Genomic DNA, 27,317 nt, shown 5'->3' on the forward strand with positions numbered 1-27,317 from the left:
AACGTTAAAAAAAAAATTACACTACTTTTTAAATCTCTTGTTTTCCCTTTTCAGGAATGCTAATAAAAACAGAGAAGAACTAGCATCACCATCTTCAACAGTAACTCCAGCTCGTCTTGGAGTCCAGAGTTGTACAAAATTTCCCTTATGTGTTAAGCAAGAATTGGATGACTCTCCAGTAGTAGAGTTAGGCTCGTCTCAGGATTTATCTTCTTCCATGATTCCTTGTCAGGTCTCACATTGTCATTCTCAGACAAATGTGAATAATGAATCTGTTGAAGTTAATAAAGAAAGCTTTGTTGATTTTATTGAAAAACAGGGAAATGCAAGTGAATTAAATGGTAATATTCAGAGAGACAAAATTTGTTGCCCACCTTTAGTCGAGATTGATGACAATGATTATCCAAACATGAAACAATACCAACATGATACTTCTGATATTGTTCAATGTCAGACGTTAAGATCTGAGAAAATTAACACGGTACCTAAAACCAGTGTAACCACAGTCTACTCTTATAATGAAACAACAATGGTAAATGCAGATTTACCCTTACCTATTACTTTACCAGAATCTTCAAATATTCCATCTTTACTCACAACTTCAGTGAAAAGTGAAAACTCGCAAGAAAGCTCTTCAAGAAAGATTATTATTGACCAAAATGCAGAGGAAGAACATTTTACTTGCTTTTCACTTCTAGCCCAGAAGGAATACTTAGAACGAAAGGAACAAATGCTGTTCAAACAAAAAAATTTCATCAAACTTCAGAGATCTAACATTCTAAACACTTTCTCTGGTGACAATGCTAAATATTCAGAGCTTTTGGAAGAAAATGCATTGATGAGAACACAAATAGAACAAAAAATTTCTAAAATTAGACACAAAATAATAAAATTAAATAAAATGCTTACCCTGGAGGATAGTGAATTTCGTTATGAAATTAAGAATAGTAAAAAATATAAAGAATTTGCATCTCGTAAAAGAAAAATTTCAGAGGGTAGAGAGTGCGAGTCTGATGATGGACAGATAGTCCTGAATGAGCCTCATGGGTTTAGCACTTCCCATGAATCTAATGACAAATTGAGGCAGACCCAGTTGCAGCCTTCTGTGATGACTAATATTGAAGCTGTTACTAATAGACTTGAACCATTGCAGAATAACCATTCTACAGTCAGTATTTCCCCAGGGAGTAGTTCATCCAGTATTAATCGTAAAAGAAAGCTTGAAGATAACAAAAATTCCAAAAATACAGACTGCTCTGTTGTTAATGAGAAAATTAATTTTAAAAAAAGACGAACCAAGAAAGTTAGAAAAGATCTTGTCAGTACAAACCATGAAGCCATATTAAACGAGGAATTCCTACAAAATGCTGCTCAAGTGAACTGGTGTAGATTGTGTAATGGGATTTTTTATTCTGTTGCTAACTATGTGGACCATCTAGCATCTTCAGAACATTTGCAGAGACGAAAGGTAATTAATTCATTATCCTGGAAGGGTCAGAAAAACAGAGTACAGCATATTAAACATTAGAATGTGAGGAACATGGGGGTGTTTTAAGGACTTAGTAGGTGGGGAACTTTTTAGAATTTCTTTCATTTGTGTGTCACTTTGTCAAGTGTAAATGTATAAATGAGAGGGATAATAGGTAAAGATTGGCTGATAATTACTTTGCTATGATGATTATTTCCTGTAATGTATTTAATAACTGAAACATGTTTAATTGGGAGTTGCTCTATATACCTTAAATAAGTGAAATATTATACATATCTTGTGATTACTGTATCTAGTTATCAGTGCTGGACTGTGCTAGTGTTGTCCTATTTATTATTTTTTATTTTTTTATTATCACACTGGCCGATTCCCACCAAGGCAGGGTGGCCCGAAAAAGAAAAACTTTCACCATCATTCACTCCATCACTGTCTTGCCAGAAGGGTGCTTTACACTACAGTTTTAAACTGCAACATTAACACCCCTCCTATCATCAGTATTTAGCTTGTCCTATAATTTTGGGGTTTCTATTTATTGTAATATAAACTCCATTTTTGGGGATTCCATTCTACTTATTTATTACTTTCTGAAAAGTATTTTCTGTGATCCATTCTGCACTACTTTATTTATAGTCTGAAAATGTGACCTCTTATTCACTCTGTTGAAGATTAAAAAAAATCCTTACTGGTATCTCTCTTCTTGTATCCTTTTGTATACATACTCTAATATAAATTTTTTCTTTCTGTCTACCATCTGTGGTAATTCCATTGCCTTCAGTCTTTCTTTGTAATTTATATTTGAAATTGATTTTCACTTTCTTGGATGACTGTACTTGAATTTTATTTGTATTTTTATAGATGTGGACACTATACCACAGCTGCATATTCCAATTTGTCATGATGTATTTTTTCTATTGTTTCATCTTCGATATATGTATTTGAAAGCTGTTTTGTAGATTGTTATAGCATATGTATCTCCCTGCCAGGAGCAAGGGGCTGGTAACTCATCCTATATAAATTACTAAATTTCAAAAAAACTTTCGTTTTTCTTTTTAGGTCACCCTGCCTCGGTGGGATATGGCCGATGTGTGAAAAAAAAAAAAATCTGCACTACATGTTTCTGATATTATGGCATTAACCAGGTTTTGCTCTCCGCTTGTTTTATATTCTTTTCAATAAGGTTTTATTCATTAGTTTAACAACACTTGTTAGTGAGACAGGTTGGTAATTTAAAGGGTCTTCACTGTCACCTTTCCAATATTGAGTTGTATGTTTGCCATTTTTTAGCATGTCCACCTGTTTACCTTCTTGTAGGGAAATTATCAGAATGATGCAGAGTGGAATGTTTAGTTCTGCACATTACTTCAAACCTCAGTGTGATAGCTCATCTGGTAATTATTGCTATCAGTGTGATAACTCATCTGGTAACAATTGCTATCAGTGTGACAGCTTATCTGGTAATAATTGCTATCAGTGTGATAGCTCATCTGGAAATAATTGCTATTTTTATATTAGTGCATACTACTGTAGCAATTTCTTTATTTTCCTTATAGATATTTAAATTTTCTCTCCCTCTCTGGTTGTGAGGACTAAAGTCCTTCATTTAAGATTTCTTTTTATGACTATTCTCTGGAATTTTGTAGCTCCTGGTTGTTACAGTACATCACATTTTATATTCTCTTACAAACTTTATTGGAAGATTTAGTTTTGACCTTCATTTCTACTTATTTTGAGTATTATGTCCAGTTTCTGACCTGGTTTAATTAGCTAAGTTTGTATTTAGGCCCATTTTTTATTTTGCAAGTCAATAATTTACATAATTTCAATATTTTTTTTTTTTTTTTTGTCTGGCAGCTAAATGATGGAAGTTGGTTAAGAAAGCTACCTCAGGTTGAACAAAAATATGTGAAACAAGAAGATTTGTTGGATCTGTATGGTAGGTGAATTTAATTTTTTTATTGTAAAACTGTGTGAAGGTTGAAATTATTGATAGGTACCTTATCTTCTGGTAAACACATGCCTGTCTCCTTATGTATTTTCTGTCTTATGAGTGGTAGACTCTGGTATTCCAAGGCTGAAGGACTGATCACTCATCTTTTGTCTACTCTTTTTCTGTTGTATCCTTGAATTTGTATTAATAAAGCCACGGGATAGCAAAATGTCTACAATAACGATACATGTGTCTAATTCTTTATCTAGTATTCAGGAATAACCTGAACTTCAAAAAATTCTTGCTTGGTGCTCTTGGGCTTATGGCTTTTCTGTGTTGGTTTAATAAATTAATTGAGAAACCTGGAAGGAGGAGCCAAATAACTGGATAATGCAAACTAAAAGTTAATGAAGAAACTGCTAATACGTCTACAGTTAATGTTATTTAATGTACAGCAGTAATGACAAATCTTTCTCTGTGCAGTTAACCCTTTGAGGGTCGACAGGCCCTCTCCGAAAATCATTCTCAGGGTCGGCCAAATTTAAAAAAAAAAAATTATTTTCTCTTATGAAAAGATAGAGAATCTTTTCCCGATCATAAAGACACCAAAAGTTTGAAATTTGATAGAAAACTTACGAAATTATGCTCTCGCAAAGTTAGCGGTCTCGGCGATGTTTACGCATCAGCGATTTTGCCCACTTTGAGCCCCATTTTCGGCCAATTTCGTTGTACTAGTCGACAAAAAACATGAATATTTCGCTAGAACTGCATTTTTTCTATCGAATGGGTGCAAGAAACCACCCATTTATGAAATTCAACTATCCAGTACAGTGGTCAGAATTTAGCAATTTTGCCAATTTCACACAAATTTCAAAAGATGCCAATTTCCGAATAGGGTCCAGAATAAACAAGAAAGACATTCCTGGCACTAAAATGACATTTCCTATAGTCATTAGTCACGTCTCAAGGCCCCTCTTATATTCTTTTGCTTTCCATTTTGAATTTTTATTCTCACAAAAAATATAAGATTTACTGTTATGCAGACTACTGCATTAGTGTAAAAAATGGTATAAATATTATTGGTGCACTTGTGAAAGAATATTAGACTCACCAGTTGACGTGTATTGCACGCTTGGCACGATTTGTTTACTTTTGAAGTTTGGTAAAAATCGAACATTTCTGCTACTTTGAGCTAAATTTCAAGGCACCTTTCTTTGTAAAACCAGCCAAAATCATCTCAATTTCTGTAATATGTCTTCCATTCTATAAAATGAGACCAAGAAAACTAGAATACAACAATAAATACCATACGAAAATACACTGCAAAGTCGCTGATTTATTCCAAAAAAATGGTCAAAGTTTTTTTTTTCTCATTATGCACTGTGTGCTGCAGGATTTTTTTTAGACTGTGCACACTGACCACATAGACCCATTCTTTCATATGAAGGCCTACCAGCTTTCTCCCACTAGATTTGAGGCCGCTAGAATTTATGCGTACTAGTACGTCAAAAACCCCTACGCGTAAAACGTACTAGTACGACGAAAACCCTCAAAGGGTTAAATTGTATTAGTGACATCAGTCTCACAAGAATGGTGCCTTGATGCCAGGGAGTGGCTCTTGATCCAAGGAATTGAACCTGCTTTTACTCTGGAGTGAATCTGATTGCCCCTCATTCCCCTGTGTGCTCTCTGACCCCTACTGCTTTTGCACCCCCCTCTTCCTCAACTGTGAATGTAACAATAATAGCAGCATCCAGTTATGGTTCACTTGGTACAATACTACTTCAGTAAAGTTATATAGATCCACATCAGCTGATCTCCACAAGGAAAATAATTACAGAATTGATTCACATACACCTGGCAGGCTATATACTACATTAGTATGCCTCTAATTTTATCAGAGACTCAGCTAGGTCTTGTGATGCATCATAATAACTGTTATGTACATATTCCCAGTATGTATCCAGGGCATCTCTCATGCATCCACACTTGTCTAACTAACACCATCTAACCTAACATCATTTTACAGAATTCTGTTAATAGACAGCACCCATCCATGAAGGCATTGCTGACCTGTCAGATAAGTGTGAGATGGAAACTTGTTAATATTTTTGCACTGGCAGGATTGCTTGTACATATTTTCTTTTAATATCATAAATGCTTAAATGACAGGTACTTTCATTCATTATACACTTACCTTTACTTTCCTATGTGCTGCTTATGTTCCTTGATGTAGTAGCTTTTAATCCTGTAATATTTCCTTTCCAACCTATGAGTCCTAGTCTGAGACCAGACTTCATAGTTTGGAAAGATAATTCCTAAGAACTGTTTAACAGATAACTACCTAACTACCAGCATCAGTTTATGAACATCCCATGCGTGCTGAGAAGTTTTTTCTTCATGTTTATATCTTAAAGAAAGGTATGTTCCATAAACCTGCAAAAAAATACAGTATGATGACCTCTCGGCAAACTGGGCTACATTCAAATCTGCATATGCATTATGCATGGCGCAGGAACACTTTACTGTACAGTGTAACAGTACTTGATACAAACATAATCTTTAATACTGACATTGCATTGTTTGATGACTATCACCACCCTGCACACACTCGGGTCTCAATAACTAACATTTTATTTTTTATCCATTAACATTTATGTTAGCACGTTCAAATGCAAGTACAATAATGTGCATTGTGGTGGTGTAACTTTCACAAGAGCATGTGATAAAATGCATGAGAGGCAATGTTTGTACACCAGTATGGTATTTGATATGCAGAGAATTATATTAATACAGAGGAAGAACATTTTTTGCGAGTTTTTGGCAGTTATGCATAGACGATGGGAAAATTGTCATGAACAGTGGTACCTCGGGATACGAACAGCTTAAAACTCGAACAGTTATGTAAGTGTATTTATGTAAGTGTATTTTTGGGGGTCTGAAATGGATTAATCTAACTTATGTTATTCCTTATGGGAATAAATTCATTCAGTATCAGCACTCGAACATCCTTCTGGAACGAATTAAGTTTGTATCCCGAGGTACCACTGTACAGTGGACCCCCGGTATTCGATGGCATCGGTATTCGATAAATCTGGTATTGGATGCATTTTAACACAAAAATTTTGCCTCGGTATCCGATTGAAAACCCAGTATTCGATGCAATTCGTACGAGACGTGTCCACGTGTGGCCTGAACTGCCCCGTGTGTGCCAGTGTTTACAAGCCAGGCAGAATACGCGCATCTAAGGATACATTCGGTACATTCCATATTATCACTGTTTTTGGTGCTTGTTTCTGCAAAATAAGTCACCATGGGCCCCAAGAAAGCTTCTAGTACCAACCCTGTGGTAAAAAGGGTGAAAATTAGTATGAAATTAAGAAAGATTTTGAAGAGTTTGGGGCTAACCCTGAGAAGCCTCTGCCAGTTGTGGAATCCATTGTGCCTACTTCAAAAATTAAGGAAATGTGTGCAAATTGGGTTGAACTGCAAATCTTTATGGATGAAAATCACCCTAACACAGCTATTGCAAGTCGTGCTGGTGACTATTACAATGACAATGTTGTGGCCCATTTTAGACAAATCGTAAAGGAACGGGAGGTACAGAGCTCTATGGACAGATTTGTTGTGTGACAGAGGTCCAGTGACTCTCAAGCTGGTCCTAGTGGCATTAAAAGAAGAAGGGAAGTAATCCCAGAAAAGGACTTGCTGCCTCAAGTCCTAATGGAAGGGGATTCCCCTTCTAAACAGTAACAACAACTTCGACATTCACCCCTCCTCCCATCCAATCAATCATCACCAGATCTTCATTAAAGGTAAGTGTCAATTATTCTATTGTTATTGTTGTTATTGTAATTATTCTATTGCATTTAAATTAATATTTCATGTGGTAAAATTTTTTTTTCATACTTTTGGGTGTCTTGCACAGATTAATTTGATTTCCATTATTTCTTATGGGGAAAATTGATTCGGTTTTCGATATTTTTGGCATTCGATGAGCTCTAAGGAACGGATTAATATCGAATACCGGGGGTCCACTGTACTTTATATCTGCTGCTCTTTCATACTGTAATTGCTGAAACTCTGTAAAAGATATTCTTTAAGCAATCAAATGCAGTACAGTAATGATTTTTAATGATATATAAACTAATTAATTTGTTTATATTTAATCTTGTATTCTTTTAATGTTTATGCTCAATTAATAATTTTATTGTTTTAAGTAAGGTACAAAATGAAAATCTGATATCCTACCACAGGTGTGGAATTTCTTGACTCGGTCACACTATTCTTCTGCAATCTCTGTAAGGTTTTGATTTGGGATAGAGATGAAGCTTTGTTCCACCCAAGGTGCCCTCAGCATGCAGAAAATTTCAAGGTTAGTAGGTGATATTTGTGTTTATATTCACTGTTAAAAATTGCTTTCCTTTTCATTTACTGCATAGGCGTGGAAATATAAACACACGTGCAGTATAATGTGATCCTTTATTGACAACGTTTTGCCCACACAGTGGGCTTTTTCAAGTCACAAACAGATCTACCTGGGTGACTTGAAAAAGCCCACTGTGTGGGCGAAACGTTGTCAATAAAGGATCACATTATACTGCATGTGTGTTTATATTTCCATTGTGTCGGTATTTTATACCATTTATTTCCACTGCATAGGCGTCTTACATTAATAATGTAAGAGGCACAGGTAATTTAAAGACAAGTTAGGAAATTATTTTCTGCTTTCATTATACGTATCACCATTGTTGTTGTTGAAAGGGAAATTGTTATGCTTAAGGAACTTTCACCTTCTCTTCCATGTAATAATATTTGTCTGTCCTTTTCTGGCTGGTGCCTCTAATGTTATTTAATGGTTTCCTTACAGTACAGTATATTACATTATCATATTCATGAAAAGTGCTAAACCTTGGAGGATTTTTTCTGTAGAATTTTGCTTTGCCAAGAGTGGCTTCACCAGTTGTCATGGTAAAACATTTCCTTTAATAAATGCCCTGAACTGTACATAAGTCCTTTTCCAAAACACAAATATTATTGGTACTTTCTTAAAAAGTTAATAAGATTGTTTTTGTTTACAGAATTATGTTTCGGAAAATGTTCTTCGTGAATTAAACTTCCTCCAGAGAAAGGCAACTGCATATAAGAGACATATTTCAAGAGACAGCTCATTCACTGGGACAAATATGACAAAGCTCGAGGAAGCTTATGAAACTCCAGTAGAAACTTTATCTCCAACAGAAGACACTGATTTTAATGTGAACTGTTCAAGTGGCAGTTCATCACCTGAAACACACCCAAGGAACATTGTTAAGGTTCAAGAAAGTGAAACTGACATTTTACCTCCAGTGAGCAATATGGCTTCTAATTCGAGCAATGAAGTAGGCACTTCCTCAGTGCCAGGAAACAAAAATCAGATTGAGATGCCCTATGAAACTGGAGCTGAAATGTGTTCCCTTCCAAGACAAAAAAACGTATCTGTTGCATACAGTACAGCAAGTCCACTTTTGTCTGTACCAGAATTAAGAGAGATAGTAAAAATTGATGAGGAAACCTCCAGTACAAACATTGTTGGTTTGGATAAATTCAGATTAGTTCATCCTTCAAAAACTATGAATACTTCTTATTGTCCGGTTGACTGTGGTGTTGTTGATGAAGAATGGGATGCAAGTAGCATTCCAGTAGCTTTAACAGCAGTTACAAAATTAATTAAAGATGAAGTGTGTCAGGATGAGGGCAACACTGATTCTTTTCAAGTAAGAAATGTATCTGATAACATAGAAGTAGTTAGTGAGAGGAAAGCCAATATTAGAACAAGCAAAGATGTGAATAGTGCTGAAAGAAATGATCTGTTGTGCAGTAGTCAAAATTTAGTAGTCTTAACAAATGAGCCTAATTCTCAAGCCACAGCTTTTGACAGGATAGAAGCTCTTCGAAATATTAATTGCAAGACAGAAGCTGCTTTTACAGAAACAGAGGAACTTGAGAAATTTGATGACATTGAGGATTCTCTTCCTGATTTACAAGGGGTTAATGAAGTTGATGAAGCTACTATAAGTGAATTTAAGGAGAATGAAGTTCAAAGAATCAGCAGTTTTGTGCACTCCTTGTCCAACACCAATCGTCCTCCTCTTCAGTGTAATGACATTAATGTTGACAGTGATGCAGAGGGATCTAGAAACTTGATCACCTCAGTAGAACACAATCAGGAGATAGGGGGTAATAACTTATCAAGTAAGTCCCCAGGAAATTCCTTCACTTCATCCAGTGTTAATGTAAGATCAGATAAACAAGACTGTGGTAATCTTAGAATAATTAGGGTTCTAGGTTTGCCTTACAGAAAACCTAGAAAGTTAATTAGTTTTGAAGATGATCTGCAGAATGTTTGTGAAAATGTTAAGACTGAGAAGCAGTCGCCAGAAAAAATGAACACTAATAATTATCTTCAATCTGGTGATATTGGTGTTCACCAGGATGACATTGTGTTGAAAAGTTTAAAGTCAGTCAAGAAAACTTGTTTAAACTTGAATGATACATTCTCCTCCAAAATGACATCAAAAAAAGTTAAAAAGAAAGCTCATGGCAGCAAAGAAAAAGAATTTAGACCAGGTATGATCAGTTCTTCAACCACTTCAAGAAATATTACCATAGATAACCTAGCCATAAGTAATGAATCCAGTGTTAAAGCATATTCATCATGCACAACTAATGCTAATAGCAGCTATGAAGATGAAGGTAGTAATTCCAGTGCTTCATGCAGCAACATCCTTCTTCCTCACACTGCTGTAGGCAGTTCAGAGACTCCAGTCACTGATGTGCTTTGGAATACACACACAATAAAATGCACTGGGCTTTCACTAGTTGATAATGAACTAAAAGCTTCCTTAACTACCAAACAAGTCTTAGCCATACAGTCAGATATTTACCAGTGTGCCAATAATGTAAGTAATTTAGTTGAAAAGGTAACAACTGCAGAAATAGAAGGCAAAGAACTATTAAGTAATGCAAATAAGGAAGATAAAATCAAGCAAACTCATCTTATGTGTGTTACTAATCCAGAATATAAAGTTAAAAGACAGTCAAGGGACATCAAATACTCTTGTAAGCCAATGCTTACAAAAACTGTTAATGCACCACCAGTAAATTTAGTCACTTCTCATAACTTGATCTCTAATGACCTTACCCACGATGTCCAGAATGCTGACCTGTCTACAGAATCTGTCAATCTGGTCGAAATTAATGACTCTTCACAACAGACGAGAGCTGTAGAATTTAGGAGGAGAGTTGACCCCCGTCTCCGCCATAACTTTACTGCATATTCTGTAAAAAGACCCAAAATTTCTGTGAGTGAATATTGGAAGCGAAAATCTGATTTTTTAATTGCACTAAAAACATTCTTAAATGGATCTAAAGTTGCTTTACGTGAATATTCAAAACAAAAATCTGGTTCCAATTTACAAATTGAAAGTAAAACTAGCCAAGGATCACCAGGCACAAGCCAGGACACTTCAGATAATAAAAATGACTCTTGTATAAAAGCTAGTGGGAGCTGCGAACCCCAAAGCACAAGCCAGGACACCTTGAATAACAAAAATGTTTCCTGTATAACAGCTAGTGTAAGCCATGAACTCCTAAGCACAAGCCCCTCAAATAACAAAAATGACTCTTGTATAAAAGCTAGTGGGAGCTGTGAGCCCCAAAGCACAAGCCAGGACACTTCAGATAATAAAAATGACTCTTGTATAAAAGCTAGTGGGAGCTGTGAGCCCCAAAGCACAAGCCAGGACACTTCAGATAATAAAAATGACTCTTATATAAAAGCTAGTGGGAGCTGTGAGCCCCAAAGCACAAGCCAGGACACTTCAGATAATAAAAATGACTCTTGTATAAAAGCTAGTGGGAGCTGCGAGCCCCAAAGCACAAGCCAGGACACCTTGAATAACAAAAATGTTTCCTGTATAACAGCTTGTGGAAGTTGTGAACTCCTCAGCACATGCCAGGACACCCCAAGTAAAGACAAAAATGACTCTTGCATAAAAGATAATGGAAGCTGCAAAGTCTTAACTGAAAACATATCAACATCTTCTGTGATTGGAGAAGAGTTTACTAATAACCTGTAAGTATTGCAATGTTTGTACTTGTACTTCGGTAACATACCAACTCTCCTTTCCCTCATTCCCCCCATTCCAATCTAATACTTGCATACTACAATACCTGCTGGATGTTTAATTACCTCTAAATATGTCATTTGTGCTCTCCTAACTCTTCCATTGATGTTTCCTACACCTTCCATCTGCCCCTGATTTATAAGTTCTCTTTTTCAGTCTTTCTTTCCTTAGCTCCCAAGGAGTAGTATTGATGTGGTTGTGTGGGAAAGGATCAAGGGTAAAAAAAAAAAGGGCAGTGTGAGCTGAGTATTCTCCTTTTGGCTTAGTATGTTAGATTAGCATTGATCACATGGTTTTTCACCCGTGATAACTCATAATACTGACTGTAACCTGATGAAGCAGAATGCCTCCAGTGGTAGTGATGATTTTCTCTAGAGCTCACTCAGTAAATACAAAGTAGCTTCAACAAACTGTTTCTGACTGTGACTCTAGTCATTCCTAAAACCCAGTGGCAGTTTTCTAACTGCTCTTGTGGAAAACTGCATAATGTTGTAGTAACTGATAGTATTCCACTGAAAAACTGCCACACCCACTCTGAATAAAAGATTGCTTCAAGGGAGTTAGGTGCCTTGATATGAAGCATTGGAACCACCACCCTCTCTTTCATTGGATCAAATCCTCTAGTTATTTCTGTCACAGACTGCTTTAAAAAGCAGTTGTGAACCGTATCAAGAAAATCACTTAACTCAAGATTACCCCCAAAGAAAGAAGTCACAAACAGTTAGGTCTGGTGACCTCTGCAAGTGGCCAGTGAGGTCACCAGACCTGTTTGTGACTTCTTTCTTTGAGGGTGCGTGAAGAGCATAGTTTATGTAGCACCACAACCTACAACCCTGGAGGAGCTGAAAATTTTGATCACTGAAGCAGTTCACATGATAACTCCAGATATGCTGCAGAGAGTCTGAACCGAAGGCTTTATCAAGTACATGCGGTTTTCAACTGGAAATTATATGTAGGACTATAAAAATTTATAAGCATGAAGGTCCTTCCTTGGTTCCAAGCATTTCAAATTACAAAGTTTTGACTACAATAAATAGTTACTGCCTCTCCTCACTTAGTGGTGTACAGTGGACCCCTGGTTTTTGTTGGTGCGGAAATCGTACAATTCGGATTTAGAGCACTTTTTTTGGCGAAATTTCCCCCGGGGTTTCGTACACCCCCTCGGAAATCGTTGGTACCAGACGCGTGCACATGGATCGCTCATACATTCATGACTCACTCTTGGGCACATTATGTCTTATTTTAGGTTAATATAGACATTTTCATTAATCCATTTATGATATTTTCTTCAAAATTATGTAAGAAACACGTTACATAGCACATAAACATGTCCTTCTAGTCTTAACGCCATAGTAATGCTAATAGTACATACATAATAATAATCACTCTTGGGCATATTAAATGTCTTATTTTACTTTAATATATGAAAGCACACACGGAGGGCCCGGGTTTTCATTAATTTCCATATTGTCTATAGATAGGTACCTGGGTGTTAGTCTGGTGTGGGTCGCATCCTGGGGGAAAGATTAAGGACCCCAATGTAAGTTAGACAGTCCTCGATGACGCACTGACTTTCTTGGATTATCCTGGGTGGCTAACCCTCCGGGGTTAAAAATCCGAACGAAATCTTATCTTATCTTATCTTATCTTATATTTTCTTAAATTATGTAAGAAATACATTACATAACATATAAACATGCACTGTTTATATGCAGTGGAGGGTAAACAATACGTTTTCTCTGGTCCATCGTTAGAGAAACTATGAATCTGCTTTGGCCCAGTAACCACCCTTAATACATTAGTTTTTGTTTACAATTCTTTGCATAAATTATTCATTACTTCTCCTTTTGTTTATGATGGCATCTAAACGTAGTTGTTAGAAATGATTAAACTCGGTGAACGTGGTATGTCGATGGTAATAATATGGCTGTAGGCCGCAGTGTATGTAGCCGGTAGGTATGCACTGGGATGTAGTCCTCCTGGGACTACAAATAAATACTACTCACCAACAAGAGTCTTCAATAAAAGTATGTAATGTTCATTTATCATTAAAATTAGTCATTTATATTTATTTCTCACTGTTTTCTGTATGTAAAACTATTGTCATTCTCTATAAAATGTATTTTTGTTAATATTTTTGGATGCCTGAAATGGATTAATTGGGTTTACATTATTTCTTATGGGAAATGTTGTTTCGGTTTTTGGCCATTTCAGATTTCAGCCAACCTTTCGGAATGGATTAATTACGAAAACCAAGGGTCTACTGTACTTGTTTACTGACAACTCAGGCTTACGACGGGCTCTCTGACCAGTGTGCATACCTAAATAATGTATATGAGAGCTGATTTCCTCTATTCTGTTTATTACAGTATACAGTACACTACTGTACAATGGACCCTTGGTTATCGGCCATTCCTGTTATCAGCCAACTCGGTGATCGGCTGTTTTTTTAGCTCCCAGTGATCAGCCGTTTTGGACACGTACGTCCGCTGGCTAGGGCCGCTTGCGCGTCAGTTTGGCTGTGTCTTTCAGTGCGTGAGGAAGCTTCTGCTCATACATCCAAACATTTTGCTTGTTTTCCAAAGAAAGTTCCTGTGGTAAAGAAAGTGAGAAACACCATGGAATTTAAGCATGAAGTGCAGCAGGCATGCAGGGAGTGTAGCAGGCATGCTGGGAGTGTAGCAGGCATCCTGGGAGTGTAGCAGGCATGCTGGGAGTGTAGCAGGCATGCAGGGAGTGTAGCAGGCATGCTGGGAGTGTAGCAGGCATGCAGGAAGTGTAGCAGGCATGCTGGGAGTGTAGCAGGCATGCTGGGAGTGTAGCAGGCATGCTGGGAGTGTAGCAGGCATGCAGGGAGTGTAGCAGGCATGCAGGGAGTGTAGCAGGCATGCTGGGAGTGTAGCAGGCATGCTGGGAGTGTAGCAGGCATGCTGGGAGTGTAGCAGGCATGCAGGGAGTGTAGCAGGCATGCTGGGAGTGTAGCAGGCATGCTGGGAATGTAGCAGGCATGCTGGGAGTGTAGCAGGCATGCTGGGAGTGTAGCAGGCATGCTGGGAATATAGCAGGCATGCTGGGAGTGTAGCAGGCATGCTGGGAATGTAGCAGGCATGCAGGAAGTTTAGCAGGCATGCAGTGAGTGTAACGGGCATGCAGGGAGTGTATCAGGCATGCAGTGAGTGTAACAGGCATGCAGGGAGTGTAGCAGGCATGCAGGGAGTGTAGCAGACATGCAGGGAGTGTAGCAGACATGCAGGAAATGTAACAGGCATGCAAGGAGTGTAGCAGGCATTCAGGGAGTGTAGCAGGCATGCAGGGAGTGTAGCAGGCATGCAGGGAGTGTAACAGGCATGCAGGGAGTGTAGCAGGCATGCAGGGAGTGTATCAGGCATGCAGGGAGTGTGGCAGGCATGCAGGGAGTGTAGCAGACATGCTGGGAGCGTAGCAGGCATGCTGGGAGTGTAGCAGGCATGCTGGGAGTGTAGCAGGCATGCTGGGAGTGTAGCAGGCATGCTGGGAGTGTAGCAGGCATGCTGGGAGTGTAGCAGGCATGCTGGGAGTGTAGCAGGCATGTTGGGAGTGTAGCAGGCATGCTGGGAGTGTAGCAGACATCCTGGGAGTGTAGCAGGCATGCTGGGAGTGTAGCAGGCATGCTGGGAGTGTAGCAGGTATGCAGGGAGTGTAGCAGGTATGCTGGGAGTGTAGCAGGCATGCAGGGAGTGTAGCAGGCATGCAGGGAGTGTAGCAGGCATGCTGGGAGTGTAGCAGGCATGCTGGGAGTGTAGCAGGCATGCTGGGAGTGTAGCAGGCATGTAACAGGCATGCAGGGAGTGTAGCAGGCATGCAGGGAGTGTAGCAGGCATGCAGGGAGTGTGGCAGGCATGCAGGGAGTGTAGCAGACATGCAGGGAGTGTAGCAGACATGCAGGAAATGTAACAGGCATGCAAGGAGTGTAGCAGGCATGCAGGGAATGTAGCAGGCATGCAGGGAGTGTAGCAGGCATGCAGGGAGTGTAGCAGGCATGCTGGGAGTGTAACAGGCATGCAGTGAGTGTAACAGGCATGCAGGGAGTGTCGCAGGCATGCAGGGAGTGTAGCAGGCATGCTGGGAATATAGCAGGCATGCTGGGAGTGTAACAGGCATGCAAGGAGTGTAGCAGACATGCAGGGAGTGTAGCAGGCATGCAGGGAGTGTAGCAGGCATGCAGGGAGTGTAGCAGACATGCAGGAAGTGTAGCAGGCATGCAGGGAGTGTAGCACACATGTAGGAAGTGTATCAGGCATGCAGGAAGTGTAACAGGCATGCAGGGAGTGTAACAGGCATGCAAGGAGTGTAGCAGGCATGCAGTGAGTGTAGCAGACATGTAGGAAGTGTAGCAGGCATGCAGGAAGTGTAACAGGCATGCAGGAAGTGTAACAGGCATGCAGGAAATGTAACAGGGATGCAGTGAGTGTAGTAGACATGCAGGAAGTGTAGCAAGCATTCCAGAAGCCAGCATTAGTCTTCAATAAAGCTTTGTAATACTGATTTAATTGTTAAAAAAAAACATATTTTTTGGTGAATATTTTTGTCTGGAACGGATTAATTGTAATTACATTAATTCTTATGGGAAATATTTTTTCGGTTTTCGGCCATTTCGGTTTTAGGCCGAGCTTCTAGAACAGATTACGGCCGATAACCGAGGGTCCACTGTATAAGCATTTAAAAATATACAAAAAAAAAAATGTTATATAGTGCAAAGGTGACATTAAAACAATATCAAAGATGGTTGACACAAACCCACTACCATTAGCAATGACTTTGTTTACCCATGTGGTCTTAGGAATGGAACACTGTCATTAAGTGAGGAGAGGCTGTATTTATTCCAAAGACACTCTCAGATCCAAGAGTAAATGTAGTATTTGAATGTTTAATTTGCCATGTTACTTATGCTACAGTAATAATTTTTTGTGTTATTTAAATACAGTGGACCCCCGGTTAACGATATTTTTTCATTCCAGAAGTATGTTCAGGTGCCAGTACTGACCGAATTTGTTCCCATAAGGAATATTGTGAAGTAGATTAGTCCATTTCAGACCCCCAAACATACACGTACAAACGCACTTACATAAATACACTTACATAATTGGTCGCATTGGGAGGTGATCGTTAAGCGGGGGTCCACTGTATAATATAAATCATAATTCACTATTATTTATTTTATTGCCAGAAACATTGACTGCTGTATCTACAAGAATATGTTTATGAAGCTTCCATTTACCTCAACACAGTCGACCAGTCTGAATGCATTGCCAGAAGAGAAATTGGAACAATGTACAAGCATGCTACTACCCAAGTAAGTGTCATTGTTAAGCATAATCTTCAATACTCAAACCACTTCTCAATCATTACTAATTTTTTTTTGTCTTGATGGTTGTTTCTCACCAAGACAAGAGTGACCCAAAAAAGAAAATACATTCACCATCATTCATTCAGCTGCTGTGTTGCTGGAAGTGTGCTGACATTACAAATTAGATAACCTTCCCATAGCAAAATTCCCACCTCTCCTTCAGAGTGCAGGCACTGCCCTTCCCATTTCCAAGACTCGAGTCTGGCTAACCAGTTTTCCTGAATCCTTTCATAAAAGTTACCTTGCTCACACACTATCCCATCTATTAAGAACCGCCAATCTCCATTCACTCCTGTCTAACACTCACACAAGCGTGCTGAATGCTCAAGCCCCTACAACTCAAAACCTTTTTCTTTTTCCTCCTCCCGTGGGAATAGTGGACTAGAATTTTCCTCCTATAACCCATGCATATTATAAAAGGCAACTGAAATGCTGGGAGCAAGGGACTGGTAACTCTGTCTTCTGTATTCGTTGACAAGAAAGTCAAATAAAAACATTTTGAAACTGGGGTGTTTGAATGTACAGGTGTATAGTACAGTGATAAGAAACAATTAATTATTAATGTGTACACACACAAGAGAAAAAAAAATTGCTCCTGTGGCATCAAAGCTACATGGTTCTAGTACATTTTTGCCAATACTACAATAATAATAATCTTGTAGCATTTCACTTTTAATAATAATCATGTTGCATTGCACTTTTTGTGCTCAATACTAAGCCATCTTGTAAAGACTGAACACATTTTTTACACAATATTATATTTATATTACACTGTATTGGACTTTACTGCAGTAAATCTTGCCAAGTTATTTTGAGTATTAGTAAGCCATGTTTATCCAGTAAGGAGAACAATGTGCACCACTGTGTGTAACTCCAAACACTTGTCCAAGTTAATATCAAATGTACGAATGGTATATAATACCGACAAGATGAGATTAAGACACATGTGCAACATCTGGGTATCTTTATTGTAGACGTTTCGCCATCCAGTGGCTTTATCAATACAAATTCTAGGACATAACTTGAAGACAGTAGAACTATGTACAGAAGATGAGGTAATCAGTCCCTCAACCTAGGAGTAGGTGCGAAGAGCACCATAGTCTTGGAGATTCTGAAGCAGAAGAAAGGATCCTGGCGCTTATATAGTAACGTCAGGTGTAGCAGACGAGGGCATATTCACTGGTAGGCGGGATTCCCCAGTGGAAGTAGGTCCTTCCCAAAGAGATGGGTTAGTTGTAGTAGTAGTTGTCGTAGTCGTGAAGGTTATGTACATGTCCTCAGAATTAAGATTCCATGATGTTGCAGTGTCTGACAAGTTGTGTACGAATGGTATATAATACCGACAAGATGAGATTAAGACACATGTGCAACATCTGGGTATCTTTATTGTAGACGTTTTGCCATCCAGTGGCTTTATCAATACAAATTCTAGGACATAACTTGAAGACAGTAGAACTATGTACAGAAGATGAGGTAATCAGTCCCTCAACCTAGGAGTAGGTGCGAAGAGCACCATAGTCTTGGAGATTCTGAAGCAGAAGAAAGGATCCTGGCGCTTATATAGTAACGTCAGGTGTAGCAGACGAGGGCATATTCACTGGTAGGCGGGATTCCCCAGTGGAAGTAGGTCCTTCCCAAAGAGATGGGTTAGTTGTAGTAGTAGTTGTCGTAGTCGTGAAGGTTATGTACATGTCCACGACTACGACAACTACTACTACAACTAACCCATCTCTTTGGGAAGGACCTACTTCCACTGGGGAATCCCGCCTACCAGTGAATATGCCCTCGTCTGCTACACCTGACGTTACTATATAAGCGCCAGGATCCTTTCTTTTGCTTCAGAATCTCCAAGACTATGGTGCTCTTCGCACCTACTCCTAGGTTGAGGGACTGATTACCTCATCTTCTGTACATAGTTCTACTGTCTTCAAGTTATGTCCTAGAATTTGTATTGATAAAGCCACTGGATGGCGAAACGTCTACAATAAAGATACCCAGATGTTGCACATGTGTCTTAATCTCACAATATCAAATGCTTGTCCATCAAATACTTGTCCAAGTTAACATCACTTGACTACAAGTTACTGTGTTAATGTTGCTCTGGCACTTCCTTGTTGGGTTTCTTCTATTCTTTTCTTGTTTTGCTTTACTTATGTGTTGCTATATGACTCGTGCATTTGCCACTTGTTCTCATACATTCATTGTATATTTCCATTACTTTTTTGATGGAGAATGCACAAAAAAGAATAACTGTATTTTCATTATAGAATTTGTTTTAGCTCTTTGAGTGGTAATTGCTAGAGAAGTTAATCTCACAGTTATGTACCAGAAATCCTACCCATAATGGGATGCTACACTAAATGTGATTGAAAATGGGCAACCTTTTTTTTTTTCATTGTACACAAAAAACGCTTGATATTATGCTCTGTAAATCTAAGAAAATAAAGTAGCGAGTGCAATATGGGTAGTGTCCTCGCAGATTTATGTACGTAATTTGCTTGCGAAGGCACAAGCATTGCGTGTTTCCTTCCTTCCTCCCTTTCCAGCCCTCAGCCTCCCACTGCTCTTATCAAGCTGTATAAGTAATATCCACGAGACAGCATTTTCCTTACCTAATTAATGTTTTCAAAATTTTATATACAGTAGAAAACCCCCGTATCCACAGATTCGGTTTCCGCAGTTTCAGTTATCTGTGTTTTATCATGGCCCAAAAATAACCCTTAATTTTGATTAATATTGGCCTCAAAAAGCAAAAACAGTGATGCTGGCAGTTCTGCAAAGCCTAAGAGAAGCACTGAAGTGTTTCCCATCAGTGAAAAAGTGCTAATTCTCAACTCATTGTGCATAATTTATCAATTAAATGAAAAACTACTTATATACAGTGGTACCTCGAGTTTCAAACAGCTCCCAACTTGAACAATTATGTAAATGTATTTTTGTAAGTGTATTTTTGGGGGTCTGTAGCAGACTAATCTAATTTACATTATTCCCTATAGAAACAAGTTCGTTCGGTATTGGCACTCAAACAGCCTTCTGGAATGAATTAAGTTCGTAACTAGAGGTACCACTGTATAGGGTTCACTACTTTCCATGATATTGGGTATCTGTGGTAGGTCTTGGAATGTGTCCCCCATAGATATAGGGGGGGGGACCACTGTAGTTTATGAATATTTAGTTTATATAAAATACATATATAAAAAAAGTGAGGATAATATTTAGTGCATTAATACCAAGAATCCTCAAAAGTTCGGTAGAAGATAACTTTTGAGTTATTGACTCTGAAGGGTAGTAACCCAGTATGTATGTGGATTATCATAATTTTAATTCCACATTTTTGTACCCTTGAGTCATGTACTGTACCTGCTCAAGCTGTATTTCCACAATGGTTGAATATGTTGATGAGACATAATTAGTGTGTAACAGTGATTAAATGAGAAACTTTTGAACTAGAGGTACACTCTTGATTGAGACACGGCCATGACAGACTTTGCTTTTTTGTTTGGAGTTTGTTAACCACCACAACTTTTGTCATATTGAGCCCTGCTCACTCTGGCTTCGATTCAAATAAAGTGTATGCTGTAGCAGACTTATTTATGTCATGCCATAGCAGGCAACAGCCAGTGTGTTAATTAAAAAAATAATTCAGGTTAAGGGCCTCTACTTGGATCTTAAGGAACTGAAATATCAAATTGATGTTCAGCTTTATATTTCTTCTTTCACAGGAAAAAGTGATTAATTACATTGATCTTGAACTGAAATATCAAATTTATATTTCTTCTTTTGCAGGAAAAAGTGCACTCGCCTTGATGTCTCTCCATGGAGACCTCTGCCTGAGCAAGTACCACAAGAGGCTGTGGCTGTACAGAGTACTCAAGCTGTTAATCAAGTAAAGAGGACTCAAGCTGTTAATCAAGTAAAAAGGACTCAAGCTGTTAATCACATTTATAAACCCGCTTCCAAGCCGAAACCAGTTGTAAATGATGAATTGAAAGCAAAAGCTCTAAATGCAAAACCTTCAACTGTCTCGCCAAAAAGTTGGAAGTACAAAAAATGGGTAAATGTGAGTATGAGTGCATTTGCCTAAACTCATTCAAATATCATTAACATTTTCACACTAATTTTTGAGAATATAATTTGTTTTGTTATAGAAGTTAATTTAAGTTTGTGTTCCTGTGTTTAAGGTGATTATTGAATTTGTAATATATGTACCCTTTTAACTACACTCTTTCTCACAACCATTCTTACATATGTCCACTCCTTCTCACAGCTTCTCTTATACATGACCATTCTTCTTCCCTCATATAAGGCTATTCACAAGCTCATTCCTTTCCACAGTGTTCCTCTTTCAACTTCCATCACACCTCACAACCTGAGTCACACAAGCCCTCTCCTTCCCACAATCTTCTTTTTCCAAACCTACCCTCTCACTATCACAAGCTTAAAAGAATATCTTACTAACATCTGATATGTCCTTATTTTTAATCCTCAGAAAATTTGGTTTTATGCAAATCACCTCTTCTTGGGAGACAGCAGATTGGCCAATGTTATCTTTAAAACAAATCCCAAGTGTAAAAAGAATATTGTGTGTGTCCAGCACCTGCAGCTCCCTGAGGCCATGGCCATCATCATAAAAGAGATGGCAGTTGTCAAGTACAAGTCATTGTTTCTCATGGTAGGGCACCATGATCTTACTGCTCAGGTATTGTTTTACTTCAACTTTGTTTTTTTTTCCTAGTCAGAGGGTAGCTTATTTTTTTGAAGTTTATTTCTTTTTTTTTTTCATCTCTGTGATAACCTGAATAAGTCTAAATGGTTTTGCTTCACAATTGACCAACTTATTCACTGCTTAAATTAATTGATGTGTACATTAATGATTTATAAACATGCAAGATTTCAGGTATGTCTTGCTACTTCTACTTACACTTTGGTCACACTACACATACATGTTTTTTTTTTTTTTTTTTTTTTTTCAACAAGTCGGCCGTCTCCCACCGAGGCAGGGTGACCCAAAAAAGAAAGAAAATCCCCAAAAAGAAAATACTTTCATCATCATTCAACACTTTCACCACACTCGCACATTATCACTGTTTTTGCAGAGGTGCTCAGAATACAACAGTCTAGAAGCATAAACATATAAAGATACACAACATATCCCTCCAAACTGCCAATATCCCAAACCCCTCCTTTAAAGTGCAGGCATTGTACTTCCCATTTCCAGGACTCAAGTCCGACTATATGAAAATAACCGGTTTCCCTGAATCCCTTCACTAAATATTACCCTGCTCACACTCCAACAGATCGTCAGGTCCCAAGTACCATTCGTCTCCATTCACTCCTATCTAACACGCTCACGCACGCTTGCTGGAAGTCCAAGCCCCTTACCCACAAAACCTCCTTTACCCCCTCTCTCCAACATACATGTACAAGCATATATATACACACCCCTCTGGGTTTTCTTCTATTTTCTTTCTAGTTCTTGTTCTTGTTTATTTCCTCTTATCTCCATGGGGAAGTGGAACAGAATTCTTCCTCCGTAAGCCATGCGTGTTGGAAGAGGCAACTAAAATGCCGGGAGCACGGGGCTAGTAACCCCTTCTTCTGTATATATTACTAAATGTAAACAGAGAAACTTTCGTTTTTCCTTTTGGGCCACCCCACCTCGGTAGGATACGGCCGGTGTGTTGAAAGAAAGAAGAAAGAAGATTAATGATTTATTCTTCTTCTTTCAACAAACCATATCTCACCGAGGCAGGGTGGCCCAAAAAGAAAGACAAAGGTGGGAGAAGCTGGGTTTGATTGGTGTCATGGGTATAGGAGTAAATTCTTGGGTAGCTTTGGGCAGTAGTGGTTTTGATTAGGACTTGTCTTGTTTAGGCCAGTAGGCCTTCTACAGTGTTCCTCCATTCTTATGTTCTTATACAGGAAAAGGGTTACTAGCCCCTTCCTCCCAGCATTTTAGTCGCTTCTTATGACACATTTGGCTTACAGAGGAAGAATTCTGTTCCACTTCCCCATAGAGATAAGCAGAAATAAACATGAAGAAGAACTAGTAAGAAAATAGAAGAAAACCCATAGGGGTTTGTATATATATGCTTGTACATCAGTAGCGTCGCTAGGGTTGGTGCCACCCGGGGTGGAATCTTTGGTGTCACCCCCATGAAATCCAAGGGCTGGGGGATGGGGTGAAGTAAACTCCAGTTATGTCACTACTGCATACCCAGTAACTAATGTTTAGCAATGAGAATGTTTAAGGGCCATAAACCGAACAGGAGAATACTTCTCAACTTTAATAATGGTAAAATAAATAATTGTAGTAATATTGAGGATACATAAACTCATATATGTATCACTTTGAGTACAGGCAACAGATCCTACATTTATTCATCTTCAACATTGCAATAAAAAAAACATGAAAAATAAAGAAAAACATTGCAATATCAGAGAAACACTAGTTCCGATTTGACCTCGAGTACAGGTAACATCTCAGTGAATCTGAACTTACATTTCCTTGCCTTCAATCCTGCAAGATCATCTATCACATCATCAAAATCAATGATTTTCCCTATATAGGTTTATTTGTACTCATATAATAGGCTATATGGAAACTAAGGATTTTTCTCTTATGTTGCTGCAGCACTGTTTTGTGCATTAATGTCACCTTCTTTAGAGGCTCTGTGGTGTCACCCCCTAAATGGTGTAACCCAGGGCGGCCCACCCTCCCCTGCCCCTCCCCCTTACGACGCCACTGTTGTACATGCATGTGTAGTGTGACCTAAGTGTAAGTAGAAGTAGCAAGATGTTTATGAGATAGAAAAAAGACACCAGCAATCCTACCATCATGTAAAAAAATTACAGGTTTCCACTTCACGCTCACTTGGTAGGATGGTAGTACCTCCTTGGGTGATTACTGTCTATCAACCTACTACCTACATGATTTATTATTATTATTTTACCTCAGTGGCCATGTCCTGCCATGAGGGGGGGTGACTCAAAGAAGAAAAACACATTAACCATCATTCATTTTATTGCTCTCAAAAGTGTGCTGACACCACAATTGAGATAACCCTCCAATCGCAATATCCTCATCCCTCCTTCAGAGTGCATGCACTACCTTTTCCACCTTCAGGACTCTGGTTAACCAGTTTCTTTGAATCCCTTCATTAAAGTTACCATGCTTACAAAGTACAGCCATTAACCCTTTGAGGGTCGACAGGCCCTCTCCGAAACTCGTTCTCAGGGTCGGCCAAATTTAAAAAAAAAAAAATTATTTTCTCTTATGAAAAGATAGAGAATCTTTTCCCGATCATAAAGACACCAAAAGTTTGAAATTTGATAGAAAACTTACGGAATTATGCTCTCGCAAAGTTAGCGGTCTCGGCGATGTTTACGCATCGGCGATTTTGCCCACTTTGAGCCCCATTTTCGGCCGATTTCACTGTACTAGTCGACAAAAAACATGAATATTTCGCTAGAACTACATTTTTTCTATCGAATGGATGCAAGAAACCACCCATTTATAAATTCAACTATCCAGTACAGTGGTCAGAATTTAGCAATTTTGCCAATTTCACACAAATTTCAAAAGATGCCAATTTTGGAATAGGGTCCAGAATAAACAAGAAAGACATTCCTGGCACTAAAATGACATTTCCTCTAGTCATTAGTCATGTCTCAAGTCCCCTCTTATATTCTTTTGCTTTCCACTTTGAATTTTTATTTTCACAAAAAATATAAGATTTACTGTTATGCAGACTACTGCATTAGTGTAAAAAATGGTATAAATATTATTGGTGCACTTGTGAAAGAATATTAGACTCACCAGTTGACGTGTATTGCACGCTTGGCACGATTTGTTTACTTTTGAAGTTTGGTAAAAATTGAACATTTCTGCTACTTTGAGCTCAATTTCAAGGCACCTTTCTTTGTAAAACCAGTCAAAATCATCTCAATTTCTGTAATATGTCTTCCATTCTATAAAATGAGACCAAGAAAACTAGAATACAACAATAAATACCATACGAAAATACACTGCAAAGTCGCTGATTTATTAAAAAAAAATGGTCAAAGTTTTTTTTTTCTCATTATGCACTGTGTGCTGCAGGATTTTTTTTAGACTGTGCACACTGACAACATAGACCCATTCTTTCATATGAAGGCCTACCAGCTTTCTCCCACTAGATTTGAGGCCGCTAGAATTTATGAGTACTAGTACGTCAAAAAACCCTACGCGTAAAACGTACTAGTACGACGAAAACCCTCAAAGGGTTAAAAGTCATTTGTCTCTATTCACTCCCATCTAACATGCTCACACAACCCTTCTTGATGTTTAAGACCATAAAACTCTAAGCCTCTTTTACCTCTCTCCAACCAATCCTAGGATGACTCCCATACCCTTCTATGTTTACCCCAGATTTATTCACACCTCTTTTGTCTACTTCTCCCTCTCCATCTTATCTAAATACCCAAACCACCTCATCAACCCCTCAGCCCTCTGAAATATCCTTCTAATTTCTGTGCTCCAAAATCTCTGCATAATATTCACACCACACATTGCTCTCAAACATGACATCTCCACTGCCTATAGCTGCCACCTCACTGCAGTGTTCATAACTCATCCTTCATACCCATATAAAAATGTTGGTACCATTATAATCTGGTACATTCTCTGGTAGTACTATCTTTCCACAGTTGCCTCAATATAACATCCACCTTTTTTTGTTTCATCTATTCTTTGGTTTGCATTGTCTTTCATAGACCTTCTGCTGACATGTCCATGCCCAAATATCTAAATACAGCGGTACCTTGACTTACGAGTTTAATTCGTTCCGTGACTGAGCTCGTAACTCAATTTGTTCATACAGTGGACCCCTGGATTACGACATTAATCCATTCCAGAGAGTGTGTCTTATACCGAATCTTTCTTAATCCGAATTAATATTCCCCATGAGAAATAGTGGAAATCCAATTAATCCGTTCCAGACACCCAAAAGCATTAAACAAAATAATTTTTTTACATGAAATATACATTTCCCTATACAGAAAACAATGAGACATGCAAAATAAATAAATAATAAAATGAAACTTACCCTTATTGAAGACGTATTGATGAGTGATGAGACGGGAGGAGGGGAGACGATGGAGGTGTACTAGTGTTTGGAAGGGGAATCCCCTTCCAGCTTGAGAGTCACTGGACCCCTGTTCCACAAAATATCTGTCCAGAGAGCTCTGTTTCTGGCATCTCTTTAAGATTTCCCTAAAATGCAACACAACATTGTTATTGTAGATGTTGCCAGCACGGCCTGTAACAGGTGTGTCATGGTGATGTTCATCCATAAATGTTTGCACATAAAAAAGCAGAAACATTGCAGCAGGCCTGTTGGCCCATACTAGGCAGTTCCTTCACAAACCATCCCACTAACAGAATCGTATTTGCCCAACCCAGTTTTCAATGCTTCCCAAGCAATAAGATTTGATAATTCTATTCACTCATGCACAGGTCCCAATCAAATCAAATCGTTTGTGTGGGGAAGTACCCTGTCTGGTATGTGGGGAAGTACCCTGGCTGGTATGTGGGGAAGTACCCTTGCTAGTATGTGGGTAAATACCCTGGTTGGTGTGTTTGGGGAAGTACCCTGGCTGGTATGTGGGGAAATACCCTGGCTGGTATATGGGGAAGTACCCTGGCTGGTATGTGGGGAAGTACCCTGGCTGGTATGTGGGGAAGTACTCTGGCTGGTATGTGGGGAAGTATCCTGGCTGGTGTGTAGGGAAGTACCCTGGCTGGTATGTGGGGAAGTACCCTGGCTGGTGTGTGGGGGAAGTACCCTGGCTGGTATGTGGGGAAGTACCCTGTCTGGTGTGTAGGGAAGTACCCTGGCTGGTGCATGGGGAAGTACCCTGGCTGGTATGTGGGGAAATACCCTGGCTGGTATGTGGGGAAGTACCCTGGCTGGTGTGGGGAAGCACCCTGGCTGGTGTGTGGGGAAGTACCCTGGCTGGTGTGTGGGGAAGTACCCTGGCTGGTGTGTGGGGAAGTACCCTGGCTGGTGTGTGGGGAAGTACCCTGGCTGGTGTGTGGGGAAGTACCCTGGCTAGTATGTGGGGAAGTACTCTGGCTGGTGTGTAGGGAAGTAACCTGGCTGGTGTGTGGGGAAGTACCCTGGCTGGTGCATGGGGAAGTACCCTGGCTGGTATGTGGGGAAATACCCTGGCTGATATGTGGGGGAGTACCCTGGCTGGTGTGTGGGGAAGTACCCTGGCTGATATGTGGGGAAGTACCCTGGCTGGTATGTGTGGGTGGGGAAGTACCCTGGCTGGTGTGTGGGGAAGTACCCTGGCTGGTATGTG

The 27,317-nt window shown here is 39.1% G+C and overlaps 1 protein-coding gene and 1 long non-coding RNA gene across 5 annotated transcripts in view; one reads left to right on the forward strand and one right to left on the reverse strand.

The window, feature by feature from the left end:
• The window catches only part of GC (gamma-glutamyl carboxylase), a 94,685-nt gene that overhangs the window by 37,548 nt on the left and 29,820 nt on the right, over window positions 1-27,317 (forward strand). For all 4 annotated transcript variants that reach the window (XM_070086112.1, XM_070086115.1, XM_070086114.1 and 1 more), the window contains exons 3-9: window positions 55-1,468; window positions 3,341-3,422; window positions 7,673-7,791; window positions 8,498-11,532; window positions 16,791-16,916; window positions 20,757-21,030; window positions 21,460-21,669. In XM_070086112.1, the coding sequence (XP_069942213.1) occupies window positions 55-1,468; window positions 3,341-3,422; window positions 7,673-7,791; window positions 8,498-11,532; window positions 16,791-16,916; window positions 20,757-21,030; window positions 21,460-21,669 (5,260 nt within the window). The remainder of the gene's footprint in view (window positions 1-54; window positions 1,469-3,340; window positions 3,423-7,672; window positions 7,792-8,497; window positions 11,533-16,790; window positions 16,917-20,756; window positions 21,031-21,459; window positions 21,670-27,317) is intronic.
• The window catches only part of LOC138852855 (uncharacterized), a 38,530-nt gene continuing 11,354 nt past the window's right edge, over window positions 142-27,317 (reverse strand). Inside the window, exons 2-3 of the long non-coding RNA XR_011392132.1 lie at window positions 10,600-10,736; window positions 142-272 (exon numbers count right to left, since the gene is read on the reverse strand). This is a non-coding gene — a long non-coding RNA (uncharacterized lncRNA). The remainder of the gene's footprint in view (window positions 273-10,599; window positions 10,737-27,317) is intronic.

Source organism: Cherax quadricarinatus, chromosome 18 (genome assembly GCF_038502225.1).
Source record: "Cherax quadricarinatus isolate ZL_2023a chromosome 18, ASM3850222v1, whole genome shotgun sequence".
Classification (NCBI taxonomy): domain Eukaryota; kingdom Metazoa; phylum Arthropoda; class Malacostraca; order Decapoda; family Parastacidae; genus Cherax; species Cherax quadricarinatus.